Source organism: Coregonus lavaretus (genome assembly GCF_964263955.1).
Source record: "Coregonus lavaretus genome assembly, contig: HAP1_SCAFFOLD_3102, whole genome shotgun sequence".
In the NCBI taxonomy this organism is placed as follows: Eukaryota; Metazoa; Chordata; class Actinopteri; order Salmoniformes; family Salmonidae; genus Coregonus; species Coregonus lavaretus.
The window spans coordinates 1-20,332 of record NW_028165429.1 but is presented as its reverse complement, the minus strand read 5'-3'; the positions used below and the strand labels follow the sequence as shown (position 1 = coordinate 20,332).

Sequence of the window (20,332 nt, the reverse complement as noted above, 5' to 3'; positions counted from 1 at the left end):
CATAGTTGGGAATAAGGAAATATGTAAACTCACTCTCTGTGATCATTGTTGGGAAGTATTTAAATTCACTTTTCTGTGGTGGGAAAAATTAACTAACTAAATTAATTCACTGGTGTTTATGGTCATGTTGGAATTTGTGTGTGGTTGAGTGAGTGTCTCCAGGATGCTCTTTCAGGTAAGACTGGGATAGTATGTGTTTCAATTTTGCAGGATCAAGACGATATCAGGAATGCTGCTTTGTGTACGTTCAACTGCAACCCATCTTTGAGGTCCAGAGTTTTACCATGAAGAGAGAGAAAAAAAACGATGTATGACAGCCCGCGTGCTGTTGGGAATCTAGCTATACAAACTATATTGTAGGGTGCAGGTATTTTTGCCTAGTTTTAAAATCCCTGAAACCTTGGACATGAATGGTATTTTAGTTATTCTGCAAAGCACACACATGCGCGCCTGTACAGCTGTTGATTGCGCTGTGTGCTGAGAGGTGCTTGTTGCTAAGAAACCGTCAACTCAGTTTGTTTCCACTTTTTAGACTGGAGAACCGGCGAAATAAGTGTTGCTGATGTTTTTGCTTCCGTCGTTTCTCTACTAATGTCTATGATAAAGTGCCTTTGATAGGTATGTAAGTAGTAAACCTTCAATTGCTCAGAAATATAAGTTATAAATTGCTAAGGCCACATCGTTTCTGTTAACCAAACTGATGCTTTGGTGTGATATCACTTTATATAACCGTTAGCGGATGTTGCTATTTTGGTTTTGAACGTTTTGATTTAACGTTATGCAATGTTTATCTCTTATCAGGTAAGTTGCTAACCAACTAAAATGTTAGTTATGCGTAAGATGACTTGCATGCTACTGTAGTTTGTTTTGACACTTGAGTTGATAGACCGAAAGGGAGAGCTTATCGTTCCCCCACCTCCCCCTCCTTGTACTCTCTCCTTCCCCACCCCCACAGTATCCACTCAGACCCTGAGAGGCAGACTGTCAGAGTCTGAGGCCACCATGTCTTCGTTCTCCCAGAAGGGCTCCCCTCGCTGCCAGGCTGGCCCAGGGACAGAGGAGGTGGCTGGGGCCCGGCAGCAGAGGATGACCCTCCCATTCGCCATGTCCCTGGGCCACGTAGACCCAGAGGCACTGAGAGCCAGGCTGATCTCAGCAGCCCCGGGCCAGGCACAACGCAACCCTGACGCCCTGGTCTTCACCCACACCACCAAGGGCCAGGAACGCAGGAGGGCAGGGCAGAGACCCGTACCGCTGGAGATACTGGTGGGTGGGGAAGGAGGGTTGTGTGAAAAAGAGGAATATAGGGACCCAGCCACCTGTAAACACTGTTGGTGCACAATAATGTTTTCTAAATATCAGCCTTTGTTCTCATAACATCCCAGACATCATCTGCCCCATAGGCACATACAAACTACTCTTTTTACACAACATCTCTCATTCAGCCGGTCCTGAAGAAGTACCAGGAACACAAGCAGCCAGAGTTCATCCGCAGGCAGAACCGGGAGAGGCTGAGCCAGTCGGGCTTGAAGCAGCATTCGCCCTCCCTTGCTGGGGTAGAGTGGATGGACATGGCCCCTGACAGACAGAGCTCCACCCTCCACCTCCCTGAGCTGCCTGACCACGTCAAGGAGAAAAAGGTGGGAGACTGAGAAGGGCTCTGCTGGACAGACAGACAGACGTCATGCAGATTTTACATGGTTTAATTTGAAGTCAAGATTATCTTAACCATGATTTCACTAGTGATATACAGCCATGTTATGAAATAAATGATTGATTGTAGACAGTGGGAGTCAGATACTGAGCTGTGCTCTGTCTGTCACTAGCCCTCCCTATAGCCTCCTGATCGGGGTGAGCTGAGAGAAATCCCAGTGGACTGATACAGGGCAGACAACTGTTATCCTCATAGTCTTTCTTGTTCTGTTTTAACCAGTAGTTCCATCAACCTCATTTGAGCCACAGAAGAAAGCAGTCCACAATCAATCTCTTGTCTCTTTTTTTGTCAAGAGACAAAGTCCCCTTTCAACTGTTCATGATCTTTTCCCATAGTAGTCCAAATAAATAAAAACAAGCCTAACTAACAGTGTCACTGCTTCCTCCCTCCAGGCTCAGATGACCCAGAGTACCCTGTGTTCTCCCTCTCCCCCCAAACGCCCTCGCGCCTCCAAGTCCACAAAGCCCTCCCCCACCTTCCCCTTCCTCCACTCCCCCTCCCCTCTCCCAGCCAGTCACTCCCTCATCTTCAGCTCGGCAGAGGAAGTGATCCGTGCCAAAATACGCTCCCCGCCGGACATCGTCAGAATCATCCGGAACAACCCTCACCTGGGCTTCCTGTACATGACTTCTGCCACACCCAAGAGCTCCATCAAATATGATGCTTATAACCTCAAGTAAGAGAGGGACAAACACACACACACCATAACCTACATCAAATATGATGCTTATAACCTCAAGAGAGGGATAAACGTCATTTAGCAGACACTACTATCCAGAGCGACTTACATGAGCAATTAGGGTTAAGTGCCTTGCTCAAGAGCACATCAACAGATTTTTCACCTAGTCGGCCCGGGGATTCAAACCAGCAACATATCGGTTATTGGGCCAACACTAGCCCTCTTTACCGCTAGGCTACTTGCCGTCCCTATATACACCCTGTCTTTCAAGTAACTGTGAGCTAGCTGCAGAACGCCTTTGCCATCACTGGTGATACCACAGCATTTCCCATGTCCATAACCCCCAAGTCCTCCATCAAATATGATCTCTCCTTCCATTTCTACTTGTTCACTTCCCTTCACTCATTGTAAAGGAAAGGACTGCCTGGTATAAGAAACATGGTGGAAACTGCCTCTAACCCATGCCAGCACCAATTCATTGTTTTTAGATTGTGGAAAGTAGTGAACGAGTGTACACTTCAGAACAAAGCAGATATTATTGGGACTCACCAAGAGAGACGACACACACACTCACACACACTCACGCAGACATTTGAACTCCCAAGTCCTCCATCAAATATGAAACCTACAACCTTAATCTCACTACCCATCCCGAACTCTCACCTTTGACCTTTCCCCCCAGGATAGTGACGTATGAGAACATCAACAAGCAGGACTACTCTACGATCAGCCAGCAGGGTGTGACCTGCATCTCTGACGCAGAGATGGACTTCCTGCCGTTAGAGCGCTGGGAGCATGAGTACCGATGCCATCGCCGCCTCCTGGCCATCCCGGCCTTCGCCCTCTTCAGGAGGTGGAAGGCCTTCAGAGTGTGGAGGACCAACGTCCGCTCCAAGAAGATCAACACGTGCAAGAAGTCCCTGCAGGAGCGCCTGTTCATCGTCAACGAGGTGGGTGGTATTGTTCGATCCAGAAGTGTTTGCAGGTCAGGTCAATGAGGTGGGTGGCATGGTTAACACTAGAAGTGTTTGCTGGTCAGGTCAATGAGGTGGGTGGCATGGTTAACACCAGAAGTGTTTGCTGGTCAGGTCAATGAGGTGGGTGGCATGGTTAACAACAGAAGTGTTTGCTGGTCAGGTCAATGAGGTGGGTGGCATGGTTAACACCAGAAGTGTTTGCTGGTCAGGTCAATGAGGTGGGTGGTATGGTTAACACTAGAAGTGTTTGCTGGTCAGGTCAATGAGGTGGGTGGTATGGTTAACACTAGAAGTGTTTGCTGGTCAGGTCAATGAGGTGGGTGGTATTGTTGGGCCAGAAGTGTTTGCTGGTCAGGTTAATGAGGTGGGTGGTATTGTTGGGCCAGAAGTGTTTGCTGGTCAGGTTAATGAGGTGGGTGGTATTGTTGGGCCAGAAGTGTTTTCTGGTCAGGTTAATGAGGTGGGTGGTATTGTTGGGCCAGAAGTGTTTGCTGGTCAGGTTAATGAGGTGGGTGGTATTGTTGGGCCAGAAGTGTTTTCTGGTCAGGTTAATGAGGTGGGTGGTATTGTTGGGCCAGATGTGTTTGCTGGTCAGGTCAATGAGGTGGGTGGTATTGTTGGGCCAGAAGTGTTTGCTGGTCAGGTCAATGAGGTGGGTGGTATTGTTGGGCCAGAAGTGTTTGCTGGTCAGGTCAATGAGGTGGGTGGTATTGTTGGGCCAGGAGTGTTTGCTGGTCAGGTTAAGACCCCTACATTTGTGTCTGCACCATTGAACTCCAGGATGTGCTTGGGCTAGTTCATGTTGTCTGAATGTTACTTAGGATTATTGAAACAATCCTATCTTCCCTATGAAATGTTCATATCATTGAACACAACGAAGGTACTTACTTTAAAGATAATAGATATGCCCAGTAAGAGCTATGTCTCTGTTTCCAGTCTCTGCGTCCGGCGTTGCTAGACATCAGAGAGATGTGCTATAGGATCAGTGATATGGGGCTGTGTCGCATCGAGAAAGATCACACATACACTCTGGAGGAGTTCCAGGAGGCACAGTACAGACAGCTGAAGGAGGTACGCAGTGTGTGTTTCCCTTTACATTACATATTCTCTCTCTCTGTGTGTGTGTGTCCCTTTACATTACATCTTCTCTCTGTGTGTGTGTGTAGCCGATGTGAAATGGCTAGCATGTTAGCGGTGCACGCTAGTAGTGTTCAATCGGTGACGTCACCCGCTCTGAGACCTTGAAGTCAACGTTTTCCTTACTCCGCAAGGGCCTCAGCATGTGTTTAGCGATGCTGTGTGGGTGACAGTTCAGAGGGTGCCTGGTTCCAGCCCAGGATGGGGCAAGGAGAGGGACAGAAGAAATACTGTTACGTCTGTGTCTGTCCCTTTACATGGCAACTCGTGTGTGTGTGTGTGTGTGTGTGCAGGTATCTTCTCGTCTGGAAGAGTTCAGGGAGCTGGTAAAGGAGGTGGCCAGGAGCGCCTGTTACACGGCCATGCTGGAGGCAGGATACACACCTGACTATAGCTACGACACTGGTACACACACACACACACACACACACACACACACACACCTGACTATAGCTATGACACCGGTACACACACACACACACACACACACACACACACACACACACACACACACACACACACACACACACCTGACTATAGCTATGACACTGGTACACACACACACACACACACACACACACACACACACCTGACTATAGCTACGACACCGGTACACACACACACACACACACACACACACCTGACTATAGCTACGACACAGGTACACACACACCTCTTTTTAGAGTTTCAGTGGAGTGAATGTCCAGTGTGTGTGTGTGTGTGTGTGTACTCCAGAGGGAACAGAGAGTAAGCAGTCACCTGAGATTGAGCTGCTGTTTGAAGAGGCTCCAGAGAAGATGAGTTACACAGAACAGGCCAACAAGAGATACCACTGTAGACGCCTCACCTGGTGGGTACCCCACACACACACACACACACACACACACACACACACACACACACACACACATCTCGCTACGCACTCCTTTATACTGTTTCATTATTTCCCAGTCTAATTTCCACATAAAGCTCTTTCTCTGGCATGTTACATTATTGACGTCCTCCTATCCACTACACACACCATCTCTCACACACGTTCCATTTCTACCTGTACTTTGGTCTGGAGTGCTTTACCTGTCGAGGTGTCAGTAAGGAACACCCTTCAGTACTCTGTCTTGTTCTAGTTTCATCCGGTTGGCTGACTACCTGATGGTGAACACCATGCACATCCTGGCTGTGAACTCTGTGGCCAAACTACTGGCCGTCCTGCAGGATCAGATTCAACACACCCCTACACACGCTGTCATCCACAGCTGGGCCGACACCGATGATGCTGATGCTGATGCTGATGCTGATGCTGATACTGATGCTGATGCTGTTGCTACTGCAGCTGGAGACGGAGGTGGAGCCGCCGCTGCCACAGAGGACTCAGACAAGAAGGTACAGCAAGACAGACTGTTTCAAACCTCTCCTCTGGGACCCACAGCCGTTCCATGGATTTGATCTATTCCACAGCCTGAACACCTGATTCAACTTGTCAACTAATCATCAAACCGTTGACTAGGTGAATGAGGTGAGCTAGTTCAGAGCTACAACATAAAGGTTGTTGAGGAGAGGTTTGAAAAAGGCTTCAGGGCATTGACTAAAAAGCATAGACAGGTTGGGTTGTTTAGCAACAAAACCGACACAACTACGGCGCAAAACAGACAGGGTTGGCTTAGTGTTTATTGACAACATAAATACATTTACCACTTGTTGTCTCTCATACATAGTTAGTTAGTTGGTTAGCTAGGTAGCGAATTTTAGCCATGTTAGCATTGACATGAAATCAATCAAAACACCTCAAAATAAGACATGGTATCAATAACAAGATTAAACTTGTTGAAACGAGCCACCTACGATTGTCCACATGGCAGCTTCTTGTCATTTTCTCTAGCTGTCTGACCGTTCAGAAACATAACAAAACACGGCTTCCGGCCCCATCGATGGGCTCGCATCATTTTCGTGACGTTTTCAGCCAACTCGTCTCAATGGAGATTCTCCAGTGGACCACTAGGCTTTCTAAAACCAGGGACCTGTTTAGGAGAGTTTAATGCTGCAGATAGAAATGTATTGTGTATAACAGGTGTTATTGTCTGTCTTGTAGAATGAGGAATAGAGTCAGCTTTCTGCCTGCATCGTTCTAAGAGGTTTACTACACGGAAGAGTGTGTTCCTTTTGTTGTGACAATACCATCCCTTTAACTGTGGATTGACCCGTGTGTGTGTGTGTGTGTGTGTGTGTGTGTGTTTGTGTGTGTGTGTGTGTGTGTGTGTGTGTGTGTGTGTGTGTGTACCTCAGGCTGCAGAGCCCACAGTGGAGGTGGTTCATCTTCTGCCCATGTTTGTGTCAGAGCTGATGCTGGAGACGCACGCTCTGACCTACGAACCCTCCGTAGACGTCTTCCAGGTCTGTAACCCCGGACCGCTCACCTTTCAGCTCACTGACAATGTCATCGTTCTGCAACATATCAATATGGCTCTGAATTTGTAGATTTTGTTTGTTTGTAACAATTTATCTCTCTTGCTCTCTTTATGCGTGTGTCTGTGTGTCTGTCTGTGTGTTTGTCTGTGTGTGTGTGTGTGTTCCCCTAACAGGAGTGTGTGTCAGAGATCATCTCTAGGTTCCAGGAGACAGTGTTGTCATTAGTTGTGCTGGTGACTGACTCCTACTTTGATGCCTTCACTCAGCCCACGATCAACAGTAAGGTGGGAAACACTATCATTGACTTGTTAGCAGGCATTTACATTTTAGTCATTTAGCAGACCAGTGCTCGAAAATAAGGGCGTCCCGTCGTCAATAAAAAAGATGTCTGGGACGGTTCAAAACAGACGTTGGGACAGTTGAGGGACGACAGGCCAGAAAAATATAAAATGCATAAAACGGGTTCCGTACTAAAATGTTTCAACGCAAAGACGAGGCTGATGAAACGGATCACAACATTTAGCTTCAAAGATGAACTATGAATCATTCACATTACAAATGCTGCAATGTGTCCGCTCTTCTCGGCCATATGCGTGAATGTTCCCAAAATGCTATTACGGGAGAACAATATTCTCAAACGCGCACCTGATGCGAGCGGTTTCTATAACGCGACAGATGGATATACAGCCTAATGGTAGAAACTTAGGAAGAGGGAATATCTGAAGATGCAACAATAGGATTGTGCCTTACTGCCTTTGGACAGTAGAAGAAGAAATGCTGCTTTCAACGGCATATCAGGACATTTACGTTTTTTTTTCTATGGTGGGATTTTGGCTGTAGGCTATTAAAAACAAGGTAAGATAGGCTATGTAAAACGTCCAGGTTTCAAACAATGATATATCTGGCTAGGCATCGCATATGTTATTATTTAGGTTATGGAAATGTATATTAGAATATCATTTCAATGTTGGGCAAATGGAGCTATTAGAAATGCATATTTGACACTCTCCCAGCCTGTCTGCGGCCCGCCCGCCCGGGGCTGAGGTTTCACGCTGAGTTGCTGTGGCGTTGTCTGTAGGCTATGGCCAGCTACTATGGTATTCTAGAGCAGTGACTCCCAACCAGGGGTACTAGGACCCCTGGGGGTACCTGAACTATCCACAGGGGGTCCTTGAGAAGACTCATGAGACCATAGGGTTACTGGTATAATGCACACTAGGGGGTACTTCAGGGGTACTCCGGGCAGAGCAAAATTCAGTTGGTGGTACAGTAACAGAAAAAGGTTGGGAACCACTGGTCTAGAGAATATGGTTGTATTTCCCTGAACTGAACCGAATGCACACTGTAAAATGTGCAAAGTATTTCTGCCTTGCGCCTCAGCTGAAGTGAGACTTTGTCCTTGTGTTCCTTGGCTATTTACATTTGTTTTGTTCACAAGCTAGGTTGTTTTTCAATGTTTTGAGTTTCAACTGCTAGGGAAGACAAGCAACGCGCGGATACTAGTCAGACTCAATCTGACAGGTACAAACATGACTCGCGTTACCACGGTAACCTCCCGCCCTTAAAGGGGCAGGTGACATTTTTTGTCTCATCTGTGATATTTTGGTTAAAAGACCCAGGTCACAAAAAATGAAATGAAATGAAACAATATACCTCATTACTTCTTACTAGTAATACATTTATTGTTTTAGAAACATTACAAAGCATGCTCATCTGTTTTTTGGTGGGGTTTTTTGGTGTAATTTTAGCAAAAAATATATATTTTGGCTGGTAAAAAATCTGAGTGGCTGGTAGATTTTTAAATCTACCTGCCACAGTGGCTGGTGGACCATAAAGTACATTTTAGGCCCTGGCCATTAGCAAATGTTGGATCTCAAAAAGGTGAAGGCAACCATTCTTCAGTGACTGAAGAGGGAGGGTGAAGCAGAGAAAGTGAAGGCTGGGGAACACACACGTTCTTTATTGTATATCGCTATGTTATGTTGTTTAAATGGGGCAGCTGGTGGTGGAATGTAATGTCTCTAACTTAAATTTATTCAGTAATTACTTCACAATAACATTGTTCTCTCTTAGATATATTGTATACATGTGGTCAGCATGTTCAATTAATACATTATAATATTCATAATGTAATGGATGTCTGTTTTCATTAAGATGCAAAAAGGGTTTTTCTTAACAAATTAAGTTTTCGTTATCTAGTCTGTCTGTATCTGTCTCAGAAATACACCAATTACTTTAAAAGCACTGCAAATGACCTCGACCCATGTTGGCAAATCAAAACATATAAAAAACTAGTATTTTAATTTTGGGACGGTTCAAGTTCAGTTTGGGACAGTTGGAAATTGCACTTCGGGACGGTGACAAAAAAGTTAGTCACGAGCCCTGTAGCAGACGCTCTTATCTAGAGCGACTTAGTTAGTGCATTCATCTTAAGGTAGGTAGGTGAGACAACCACACCTGTTATAGTGAGTAGATGTTTCCTCAAAGTAGCCATCAGCAAAACCAGGGCTAGTAGGAACAAGTCAAGTGCTAGTGTTGGTTCACCAAAGCCAAGCGGGTTAGCTTTTTATTTTGTTGTAGTTTTTCAAGGCAGTTTTCCGGACACAAATGTTTTAATAGCCTGAAATCTGATTGCACATGTTAGCTGTTCACCAAGAAAAATATGGCTGTGGTACAGTTAGTAATAATATCCTATCGTAACATGGTTGTATTCCACTACCATTCAGGTAGAGGAGTAGACGTAATCCAGTTAGTAATAATATCCTATAATAACATGGTTGTATTCCACTACCATTCAGGTAGAGGAGAAGACGTAGTCCAGTTAGTAATAATATCCTATAATAACATGGTTGTATTCCACTACCATTCAGGTAGAGGAGAAGACGTAGTCCAGTTAGTAATAATATCCTATAATAACATGGTTGTATTCCACTACCATTCAGGTAGAGGAGAAGACGTGTGGTGACGGCCCCGGTCTGGAGTCCATGTTAGAGAATGATAAACATCTCCTGAACATCATCCTCCACATCAAGGTCAGCATTCTGTGTCCTTTCAGGTCATTTGCATTATCTAAGTGGATTGTAATTGTCTTGGACGTTTTGGTGTCAACTTGGCGTCCGTTATGATTCGAAATGCCAAAGCTCTTTAAATCTATTGTGGCAGTTAAATGACTGTCACAGTCCAATGTTTTATTCTCTAGCCTCTTCGTCCTTTGATTTGTTTTCTTTCCTCATCTCCCTCTTCCTCCTTCTCTCGCTCCCTCTCAGCAATCGCTCCAGTTTGCGTTTGACTCGGCCAGCGTGTACGCGCGCACCTTTGAGAGGTTCCGCGTCTTCTACAGAGAGAATGAGAGTCTGGACCTGGACGCGCTCAGAGATCAAGATCACGGTACCGTAGCAATGCTCTTCATCATCAACATCATCAATTAAATTAACTTACTAGGGAACAGAGAAAAATGGATGAGCCAAGGCTTTTCAGTATGTAGCTTTGAGTTGCTCTACATTCAGTACCAAGTGCCATAGCAGCATATGCATTTTGTCTCAGTTCATTCAGACCTTTGGATCCAATGAGGTCCTTTAGGTGTTTTCTGTATATTTCACAGTGGCCAATCAGCACTCCCCATCTCTCTTTTCTAAACTGTCTAGAGAATCATCACGTGACTCTGTACCCTGTCCTGTTCCCTGTAGGAGTGGCGTTCTTCGCTGAGAGTCTGGAGAAGTACCACGGGCAACATGAAGAGGCCCTGGCCATCAAACAGAAGAGACACCTGGGCATGCTGCTGGTAGACACCACCCTGCTCAAAGGGAAACTCACCCCCTCACCACTACGCTGTCTGGAGGTAGGAGGAGAGGGACACTCACATACCCAGTGTCAAACCACCCCCTAGACCCTGGGCCCTACCACCCCCTAGACCCTGGGCCCTACCACCCCCTAGACCCTGGGCCCTACCACCCCCTAGACCCTGGGCCCTACCACCCCCTAGACCCTGGGCCCTACCACCCCCTAGACCCTGGGCCCTACCACCCCCTAGACCCTGGGCCCTACCACCCCCTAGACCCTGGGCCCTACCACCCCCTAGACCCTGGGCCCTATGCACTTGTGGAGATCTGAGACTTTTTCATTGGTATTAGCAATATGTGTAAATATAAACTTCCACTTAGCCTATCAGAGGGGAAGTTTGAGCTGTTGCCAAATTGCTGACACCTGTCAAATCCTCTCGGATCTCCACAAGTGCATAGGGTGTAGGATCAACGGGTCGATTTGGGATTGGGCTATCCATCCACTGACTAACATTAACCCCTGTGCTGCCTCCCCTCCAGGCGATCAATGACATGCTCCCCCTGCTGGCCAAGACAAAGATCGACGCCATCATCGCTGAGGCTCAGGACGCCCAGTTCAAATTGGAGTTCATCCCCTCTGCAACCACAGAGTTTGTCAACTCCCTCACCTTCCTAGAGGAGATACAGGAGAGGGTAAGAGACGGTTTTGTCAAACGTTTTGTGGCAGGTTGGGAGAACTTACGCAGCAGGTTAGGAAAGTGAACGTAGCAGGTTGGGAGAATCAGGTTAAGGTTGACGGTCACAGAGAGCCATCATTGTCTTTATTCAAGATACTGACACTGCCCCAGAGTAGCTGACACCGCCCCAGAGTAGCTGACACCGCCCCAGAGTAGCTGACACCGCCCCAGAGTAGCTGACACCGCCCCAGAGTAGCTTACACCGCCCCAGAGTAGCTGACACCGCCCCAGAGTAGCAGACACCGCCCCAGAGTAACTCACACCGCCCCAGAGTAGCTGACAATCCCCAGAGTAGCTGACACCGCCCCAGAGTAACTGACACCGCCCCAGATTAGCTGACACCGCCCCAGAGTAGCTGACACCGCCCCAGAGTAGCTGACAACCCCCAGAGTAGCTGACACCGCCCCAGAGTAACTGACATCGCCCCAGAGTAGCTGACACCGCCCCAGAGTAGCTGACAATCCCCAGAATAGCTGACAATCCCCAGAGTAGCTGACAATCCCCAGAGTAGCTGACACCGCCCCAGAGTAGCTGACACCACCCCAGAGTAGCTGACACTGCCCCAGAGTAGCTGACAATCCCCAGAATAGCTGACACCGCCCCAGAGTAGCTGACAATCCCCAGAGTAGCTGACACCGCCCCAGAGTAGCTGACAATCCCCAGAGTAGCTGACACCGCCCCAGAGTAACTGACACCGCCCCAGAGTAGCTGACACCGCCCCAGAGTAGCTGACAATCCCCAGAATAGCTGACAATCCCCAGAGTAGCTGACACCGCCCCAGAGTAACTGACACCGCCCCAGAGTAGCTGACACCGCCCCAGAGTAGCTGACAATCTCCAGAGTAGCTGACAATCTCCAGAGTAGCTGACACCGCCCCAGAGTAGCTGACACCGCCCCAGAGTAGCTGACAATCCCCAGAGTAGCTGACAATCCCCAGAGTAGCTGACACCGCCCCAGAGTAGCTGACACCGCCCCAGAGTAGCTGACAATCCCCAGAGTAGCTGACAATCCCCAGAGTAGCTGACACCGCCCCAGAGTAGCTGACAATCCCCAGAGTAGCTGACACCGCCCCAGAATAGCTGACACCGCCCCAGAGTAGCTGACACCGCCCCAGAGTAGCTGACTCCACCCCAGAGTAGCTGACTCTGCCCCAGAGTAGCTGACACCGCCCCAGAGTAGCTGACACCGCCCCAGAGTAGCTGACACCGCCCCAGAGTAGCTGACACCGTCCCAGAGTAGCTGACACCGCCCCAGAGTAGGCTACTTGGTCACTTTGTATCACACTGTAGTCATTGTTACATTACTCATCACCAAACTACTGGAAAAGATGACAAAGACAGGCAGTTGTGTTGGGTTCAGTACCCTCTCCACGTTGTCAGGTGAGTGTCTTTCTTGCATGTTTCTGCCAATTCTGGCCCGCCTAGGAAAACATCTGGGGGAAACACTGACAGTTATTTCATGGTCTTTGTGTTTGTGTCTCAGATCGAGTCATTGGATGAGCAGACAGAGACCGTGTCCCAGATGTACAAGCTGATAGACTCCTACTCCGTTCCCACCCCTCCTGAGGACTTTGCAGTCTACGCCACCCTGAAAACCTCCGTCACCGCTGTACGCAACGCCATCGACAAGGCCGTGGGAGAGAGGGACGCCAACGTGGACAAGTTCTCTGTCCACCTCCAACGGGACATCACCGACCTCAACAAGGAGGTCAAGAGGGTCAAACAGCAGGCACAGGTAACTAGAGGTCAAGGGTCAAAGTTCAGATGCATTGTATCATCACACTAATGGTCAGTGTGTGTCCCCAGATAGGCTTTATAAATAACCGTGGAAAAAGCTAAGAATGTATACATTCGTCTCTGGATATGACAGTCATTTACAACTGGGTTCCTTTTCCCCAGGTCGTTGTGTTCTAAATCAACTGACCTGAAAATACAATTTAGCCTGTAAGAGTCAGGTAAATAGAGATGTTTATGGGTTTGATCCAGATCAGGGAGGGGCAACTTTGATGGGGGTTGGGGCCACAAAACATCTGAAGTCATCATGAGGGTCCTCAGTGTCTCACGGCTCTGCTTACCCACATCCATAACCACACATGCTTCATAGCCGGCCCTAGCCTTTTTGGGGACCTAAGTGACATTTTGCTGGGGGGGGACCTTCACCCCAACTTGCGAGCAAAACATTTAGGTTTTGCCGTGGGCATAGAGAAAATGTTGCAGTTTTAAAGCAAATTTGCAGCAATTCTACGCATTTTGCCATGGGGTGAAGAGAAATGTTTGCACAATCAATGTGGGCCCACAGTCTGTAATTCAAACATGATTACTACAAGTTTAGATAGCTGGCTAGACTAATTTAGCGATCACATTTTTTTTTTTGCTGCCATGGGCTAATTGAGTGACTGACATGACAAGAGACAAAATGCTGATGCAAAACCAAATGTCGATATTGCACCTTGTGTATTCTACTATTCTAACTCTCAACAGGAAGTTGAATTCCACATTTTTTAAAAGAAAACATTTATATTTTTTTATTTTTGGAAATTGATTTGTGGGCCTACAAAAGGGGCCAGTTACCTATCCATGATCCAGATATAACTGTGTTTATGTGTTAATCTCTGCTCCCCCAGAACACTCAGATCATGGACATCACCGCTGAGCGTCCCAAGGTCCGTCTGCTGCTGGAGGAGGTCCAGATCTCCATAGACGAGCTGCAGACCCAGGCCTTCCAGTACAAGTCTTTCCAGAAGAACTTCAAGGTACTACACTACAATACTATACAATACTATGCAAAACTATACTATACAATACAATACTGTAATGTACCATACTATACTATACTATACTATACTATATTCTACAATACCATATAATACAATACAACACTATACGATACAATACATAGATTAGATGCAGAGTAACGGTACAGTACATTCTCTGACCACCAGACAGCAGCAAAACATAACTTTTCACCATTGTTCCTTGAGAGAAACAGTATAGCAACATGTGGTGTAACTTATGTACTGTTGTGCGTATAAGTATTTTCTCTTTGGCACTTTTTCACATCTGGATGTGCATTGATTGAGGCAATTCAGATTAGGTGTCTCTTTCAAAGGATGACTATATTCTCTATCCCTCATTGACCCCTTTCTTCTTGGCCTTGGCACCCATCTTGTCCACTACCCTCAGGTAGAGTGACCCCTCTCTGACCTCTATCCCCTGACCTCTGTAGGTGGAGGTGACTAAGTATGAGGCGTTAGAGGAGCTGTGACCCCTCTCTGACCTCTAACCCCTGACCTCTGTAGGTGGAGGTGACTAAGTATGAGGCGTTAGAGGAGCTGAGTGACCCCTCTCTGACCTCTATCCCCTGACCTCTGTAGGTGGAGGTGACTAAGTATGAGGCGTTAGAGGAGCTGAGTGCCCCCTCTCTGACCTCTAACCCCTGACCTCTGTAGGTGGAGGTGACTAAGTATGAGGCGTTAGAGGAGCTGAGTGACCCCTCTCTGACCTCTATCCCCTGACCTCTGTAGGTGGAGGTGACTAAGTATGAGGCGTTAGAGGAGCTGAGTGACCCCTCTCTGACCTCTAACCCCTGACCTCTGTAGGTGGAGGTGACTAAGTATGAGGCGTTAGAGGAGCTGGGTGACCCCTCTCTGACCTCTATCCCCTGACCTCTGTAGGTGGAGGTGACTAAGTATGAGGCGTTAGAGGAGCTGAGTGACCCCTCTCTGACCTCTAACCCCTGACCTCTGTAGGTGGAGGTGACTAAGTATGAGGTGTTAGAGGAGCTGGGTGACCCCTCTCTGACCTCTAACCCCTGACCTCTGTAGGTGGAGGTGACTAAGTGTGAGGCGTTAGAGGAGCTGAGTGACCCCTCTCTGACCTCTAACCCCTGACCTCTGTAGGTGGAGGTGACTAAGTGTGAGGCGTTAGAGGAGCTGAGTGACCCCTCTCTGACCTCTAACCCCTGACCTCTGTAGGTGGAGGTGACTAAGTATGAGGCGTTAGAGGAGCTGGGTGACCCCTCTCTGACCTCTAACCCCTGACCTCTGTAGGTGGAGGTGACTAAGTATGGATTGTTAGAGGAGCTGGGTGACCCCTCTCTGACCTCTAACCCCTGACCTCTGTAGGTGGAGGTGACTAAGTATGGATTGTTAGAGGAGCTGGGTGACCCCTCTCTGACATCTAACCCCTGACCTCTGTAGGTGGAGGTGACTAAGTATGGATTGTTAGAGGAGCTGAGTGACCCCTCTCTGACCTCTAACCCCTGACCTCTGTAGGTGGAGGTGACTAAGTATGGATTGTTAGAGGAGCTGGGTGCCCCCTCTCTGACCTCTAACCCCTGACCTCTGTAGGTGGAGGTGACTAAGTATGAGGCGTTAGAGGAGCTGAGTGCGGAGGTGAAACTGAAACGGCTGCTGTGGGACTCTCTGGAGGAGTGGGACGCCCTGCAGGCTGGCTGGATGGAGGTACAGTATTGAACCATGCAGGGGGGTTAGCCATCACACACAAGTAATTATGTACCCTACCATACACTTCTGACAATTTAGAAAGGGGGTTGTCCCTGTATCCTTCTGGGCCCGGTTTCCCAAAAGCTTCTTAAGGCTAAGTTCATCATTATAAACTGTGTGGTTCGAGCCCTGAATGCTGATTGGCTGAAAGCCGTGGTATATCAGACCACAAACCGGGCCCTGGTGTCTCAAGAAAGTCTGACTTGTTGCATTCTGACCACGCTACAAAAGTTAGTAAGATTTTGTCAGAAAATGCAACATATTCTAACTGCCTGTGTATCTTCCTTCCCAGTATATGTAATAACAGTAGTATACTCCACCTGTCTTCCCAGTATATGTAATAACAGTAGTATACTCCACCTGTCTTCCCAGTATATGTAATAACAGTAGTATACTCCACCTGTCTTCCCAGTGTATGTAATAACAGTAGTATACTCCACCTGTCTTCCCAGTATATGTAATAACAGTAGTATACTCCACCTGTCTTCCCAGTGTATGTAATAACAGTAGTATACTCCACCTGTCTTCCCAGTATATGTAATAACAGTAGTATACTCCACCTGTCTTCCCAGTATATGTAATAACAGTAGTATACTCCACCTGTCTTCCCAGTGTATGTAATAACAGTAGTATACTCCACCTGTCTTGCCAGTGTATGTAATAACAGTAGTATACTCCACCTGTCTTCCCAGTATATGTAATAACAGTAGTATACTCCACCTGTCTTCCCAGTATATGTAATAACAGTAGTATACTCCACCTGTCTTCCCAGTGTATGTAATAACAGTAGTATACTCCACCTGTCTTCCCAGTATATGTAATAACAGTAGTATACTCCACCTGTCTTCCCAGTATATGTAATAACAGTAGTATACTCCACCTGTCTTCCCAGTATATGTAATAACAGTAGTATACTCCACCTGTCTTCCCAGTATATGTAATAACAGTAGTATACTCCACCTGTCTTCCCAGTGTATGTAATAACAGTAGTATACTCCACCTGTCTTCCCAGTATATGTAATAACAGTAGTATACTCCACCTGTCTTCCCAGTATATGTAATAACAGTAGTATACTCCACCTGTCTTCCCAGTATATGTAATAACAGTAGTATACTCCACCTGTCTTCCCAGTGTATGTAATAACAGTAGTATACTCCACCTGTCTTCCCAGTGTATGTAATAACAGTAGTATACTCCACCTGTCTTCCCAGTGTATGTAATAACAGTAGTATACTCCACCTGTCTTCCCAGTGTATGTAATAACAGTAGTATACTCCACCTGTCTTCCCAGTGTATGTAATAACAGTAGTATACTCCACCTGTCTTCCCAGTGTATGTAATAACAGTAGTATACTCCACCTGTCTTCCCAGTATATGTAATAACAGTAGTATACTCCACCTGTCTTCCCAGTATATGTAATAACAGTAGTATACTCCACCTGTCTTCCCAGTATATGTAATAACAGTAGTATACTCCACCTGTCTTCCCAGTATATGTAATAACAGTAGTATACTCCACCTGTCTTCCCAGTGTATGTAATAACAGTAGTATACTCCACCTGTCTTCCCAGTATATGTAATAACAGTAGTATACTCCACCTGTCTTCCCAGTGTATGTAATAACAGTAGTATACTCCACCTGTCTTCCCAGTGTATGTAATAACAGTAGTATACTCCACCTGTCTTCCCAGTGTATGTAATAACAGTAGTATACTCCACCTGTCTTCCCAGTATATGTAATAACAGTAGTATACTCCACCTGTCTTCCCAGTGTATGTAATAACAGTAGTATACTCCACCTGTCTTCCCAGTATATGTAATAACAGTAGTATACTCCACCTGTCTTCCCAGTATATGTAATAACAGTAGTATACTCCACCTGTCTTCCCAGTGTATGTAATAACAGTAGTATACTCCACCTGTCTTGCCAGTGTATGTAATAACAGTAGTATACTCCACCTGTCTTCCCAGTATATGTAATAACAGTAGTATACTCCACCTGTCTTCCCAGTGTATGTAATAACAGTAGTATACTCCACCTGTCTTCCCAGTATATGTAATAACAGTAGTATACTCCACCTGTCTTCCCAGTATATGTAATAACAGTAGTATACTCCACCTGTCTTCCCAGTATATGTAATAACAGTAGTATACTCCACCTGTCTTCCCAGTATATGTAATAACAGTAGTATACTCCACCTGTCTTCCCAGTATATGTAATAACAGTAGTATACTCCACCTGTCTTCCCAGTATATGTAATAACAGTAGTATACTCCACCTGTCTTCCCAGTATATGTAATAACAGTAGTATACTCCACCTGTCTTCCCAGTATATGTAATAACAGTAGTATACTCCACCTGTCCTTCTCTCTCTCCCTCCCAGTGTAAGTTTGAGGAGTTGGACCCAGAGACTCTGAGTGCCCAGGTCAATAAGTATGCCAAGTATGTTAACCAGCTGGAGAAAGGCCTGCCACCCAACAGTGTGGTGCCACGACTCAAAGAGCAGGTTGAGGGCGTGAGGGAGAAGGTATGATGTGTGTTTGTGTTGTGTACGATGAGTCTCTCCAGTTGATGCCGATGTGACGTGTGACGGAAGGTGTTTTTTGTAACGGTGTGAAATATATTGTATATGTGTGAGTGGACAAAACATTAAGAACACCTGCTCTTTCTATGACAGCCTGACCAGGTGTTTTGACATTTTTTAAAAGGTCAATAAACAATTTCATTTATTGATTGATTGGTTGGTTACAGAGCATGTATTATGTGAAACGCAAAATAAGAATGCAATACATTTTTTAAGAGTGTTATCGGGACAAAGCAAGGACCAGGTTTATTTGCTTTGAAGATCAGGGTTCAGTTTTGAAGGGTGAATCCAGGTGAAAGCTATGATCCCTTATTGATGTCACTTGTTAAATCCACTTCAATCAGTGTAGATGAAGGGGAGGAGACAGGTTAAAGAAGGATTTTTAAGCCTTGAGACAATTGAGACATGGATTGTGTATATGTGCCATTCAGAGGGTGAATGGGCAAGACAAAATATTTAAGTGCCTTTGAATGGGGTATGGTAGTAGGTGCCAGGCGCACATTGTTGATTGTGTCAAGAACTGCAACGCTGCTGGGTTTTTCACACTCAACAGGACATCCAGCCAACTTGACACAACTGTGGGAAGCATTGGAGTCAACATGGGCCAGCATCCCTGTGGAACGCTTTTGACACCTTGTAGAGTCCATGCCCCGACGAATTGAGTCTGTTCTGAAGGGGGGGGGGGGCGGGGGCAACTCAATATTAGGAAGGTTTTGCTAATGTTTTCTACACTGTGTATTTTGTGTGTGTGTGTGAACTTGTTTTCCTAACATTTCACCTTAATGTCCTGAAAAGGTAGAAGAACAAGTACTGTTTGAAAGGGCAGGACATTTTTCAGGTCCTGAATTTGTTTAAGGTTTAGGGTTTTGTGGTTATGGTTAGGTTAAGGATTAGGGGTAGGGTTAGGTTTAGGGTTAGGGAAAATAGGATTTTTAATGATGTCATGAAAACAAAGCTGTGTGTGTGTGTGTTTTCTCCCTCCAGCTCCCAGTGATCACAGACCTGCGTAACCCGTGTCTGAAGAGCAGACACTGGGAGATTCTGGAGGCCATCATAGAGGCCAGTCTCCAGGGGGAACCTCAAACTCTGGCCTCTCTAGAGGAACTCAACATCTTCAGCTACGGCGTGGAGATACAGGAGGTAACCCGCCTCTGCTGTGACGTGGTGATACAGTAGATGTCTATGTCGTTTTATTTAGCCATTCAAGTGGTCCCGTTGTACCAGGTAAACCAGGTCAAACAGAAGTAGTACTGTAAAGTGTTTGACCCAGTCTGGCTCTTTTATTCCAGGTATCAGGACAGGCTTCAGGAGAGGCGTCACTGGAGACCATCCTTAAAAAGGTAGACCCAGGACGAGGCCAGGAAAGGGTTTCCAAGTAACTTTCCATGTTGTACTTCTACTTCCTGTAATTCCTATTGTATAAACTCAACCCCGCTGTGTAGGTTGAGGATTCCTGGAAGACCACAGAGTTGACGGTTCTCTCCCACCGGGAGTCTAAAGACCTGTTCATCCTGGGAGGAACTGATGACATCCAGGTGCTGCTGGATGACAGTACCATCAACATGGCCACGGTGGCGTCCTCTCGCTACGTCGGCCCCATCCAGACCAGAGTAGACGACTGGCAGAGGCAGCTACACCTCTTCAGCCAGACACTGGTGAGACTGAGACCAATCACATTCATTTACTGTTGTGGCTAAACTGTAGGTGAGCCCTTGGTGAGAGACTACTGTCAGACCAAATCAAATAGATGTACTGTGTGATGATGCTGTTGTATACACCACATGTTCCTGTATCACATGCTAGGTCATTCTCTCCT

General features: G+C 46.5%; 1 protein-coding gene across 1 annotated transcript; it reads left to right on the top strand.

The window, feature by feature from the left end:
* Window positions 1-831: 831 nt before the first annotated feature.
* LOC311115879 (dynein axonemal heavy chain 6-like) lies at window positions 832-20,171 on the top strand (the record flags this gene model as incomplete). The annotated part of the gene is made up of 22 exons (XM_084191003.1): window positions 832-835; window positions 956-1,266; window positions 1,446-1,640; window positions 2,107-2,390; window positions 3,076-3,343; window positions 4,307-4,441; window positions 4,801-4,912; window positions 5,243-5,357; window positions 5,632-5,887; window positions 6,788-6,895; window positions 7,084-7,194; window positions 9,853-9,942; window positions 10,177-10,297; window positions 10,597-10,748; window positions 11,230-11,382; window positions 12,909-13,160; window positions 14,050-14,178; window positions 15,775-15,888; window positions 18,316-18,459; window positions 19,501-19,656; window positions 19,806-19,856; window positions 19,959-20,171. Coding segments are annotated over 22 exons (3,474 nt in total), but the record flags the coding sequence as incomplete, so codon positions are not given.
* Between the last annotated feature and the right edge of the window lie 161 nt (window positions 20,172-20,332).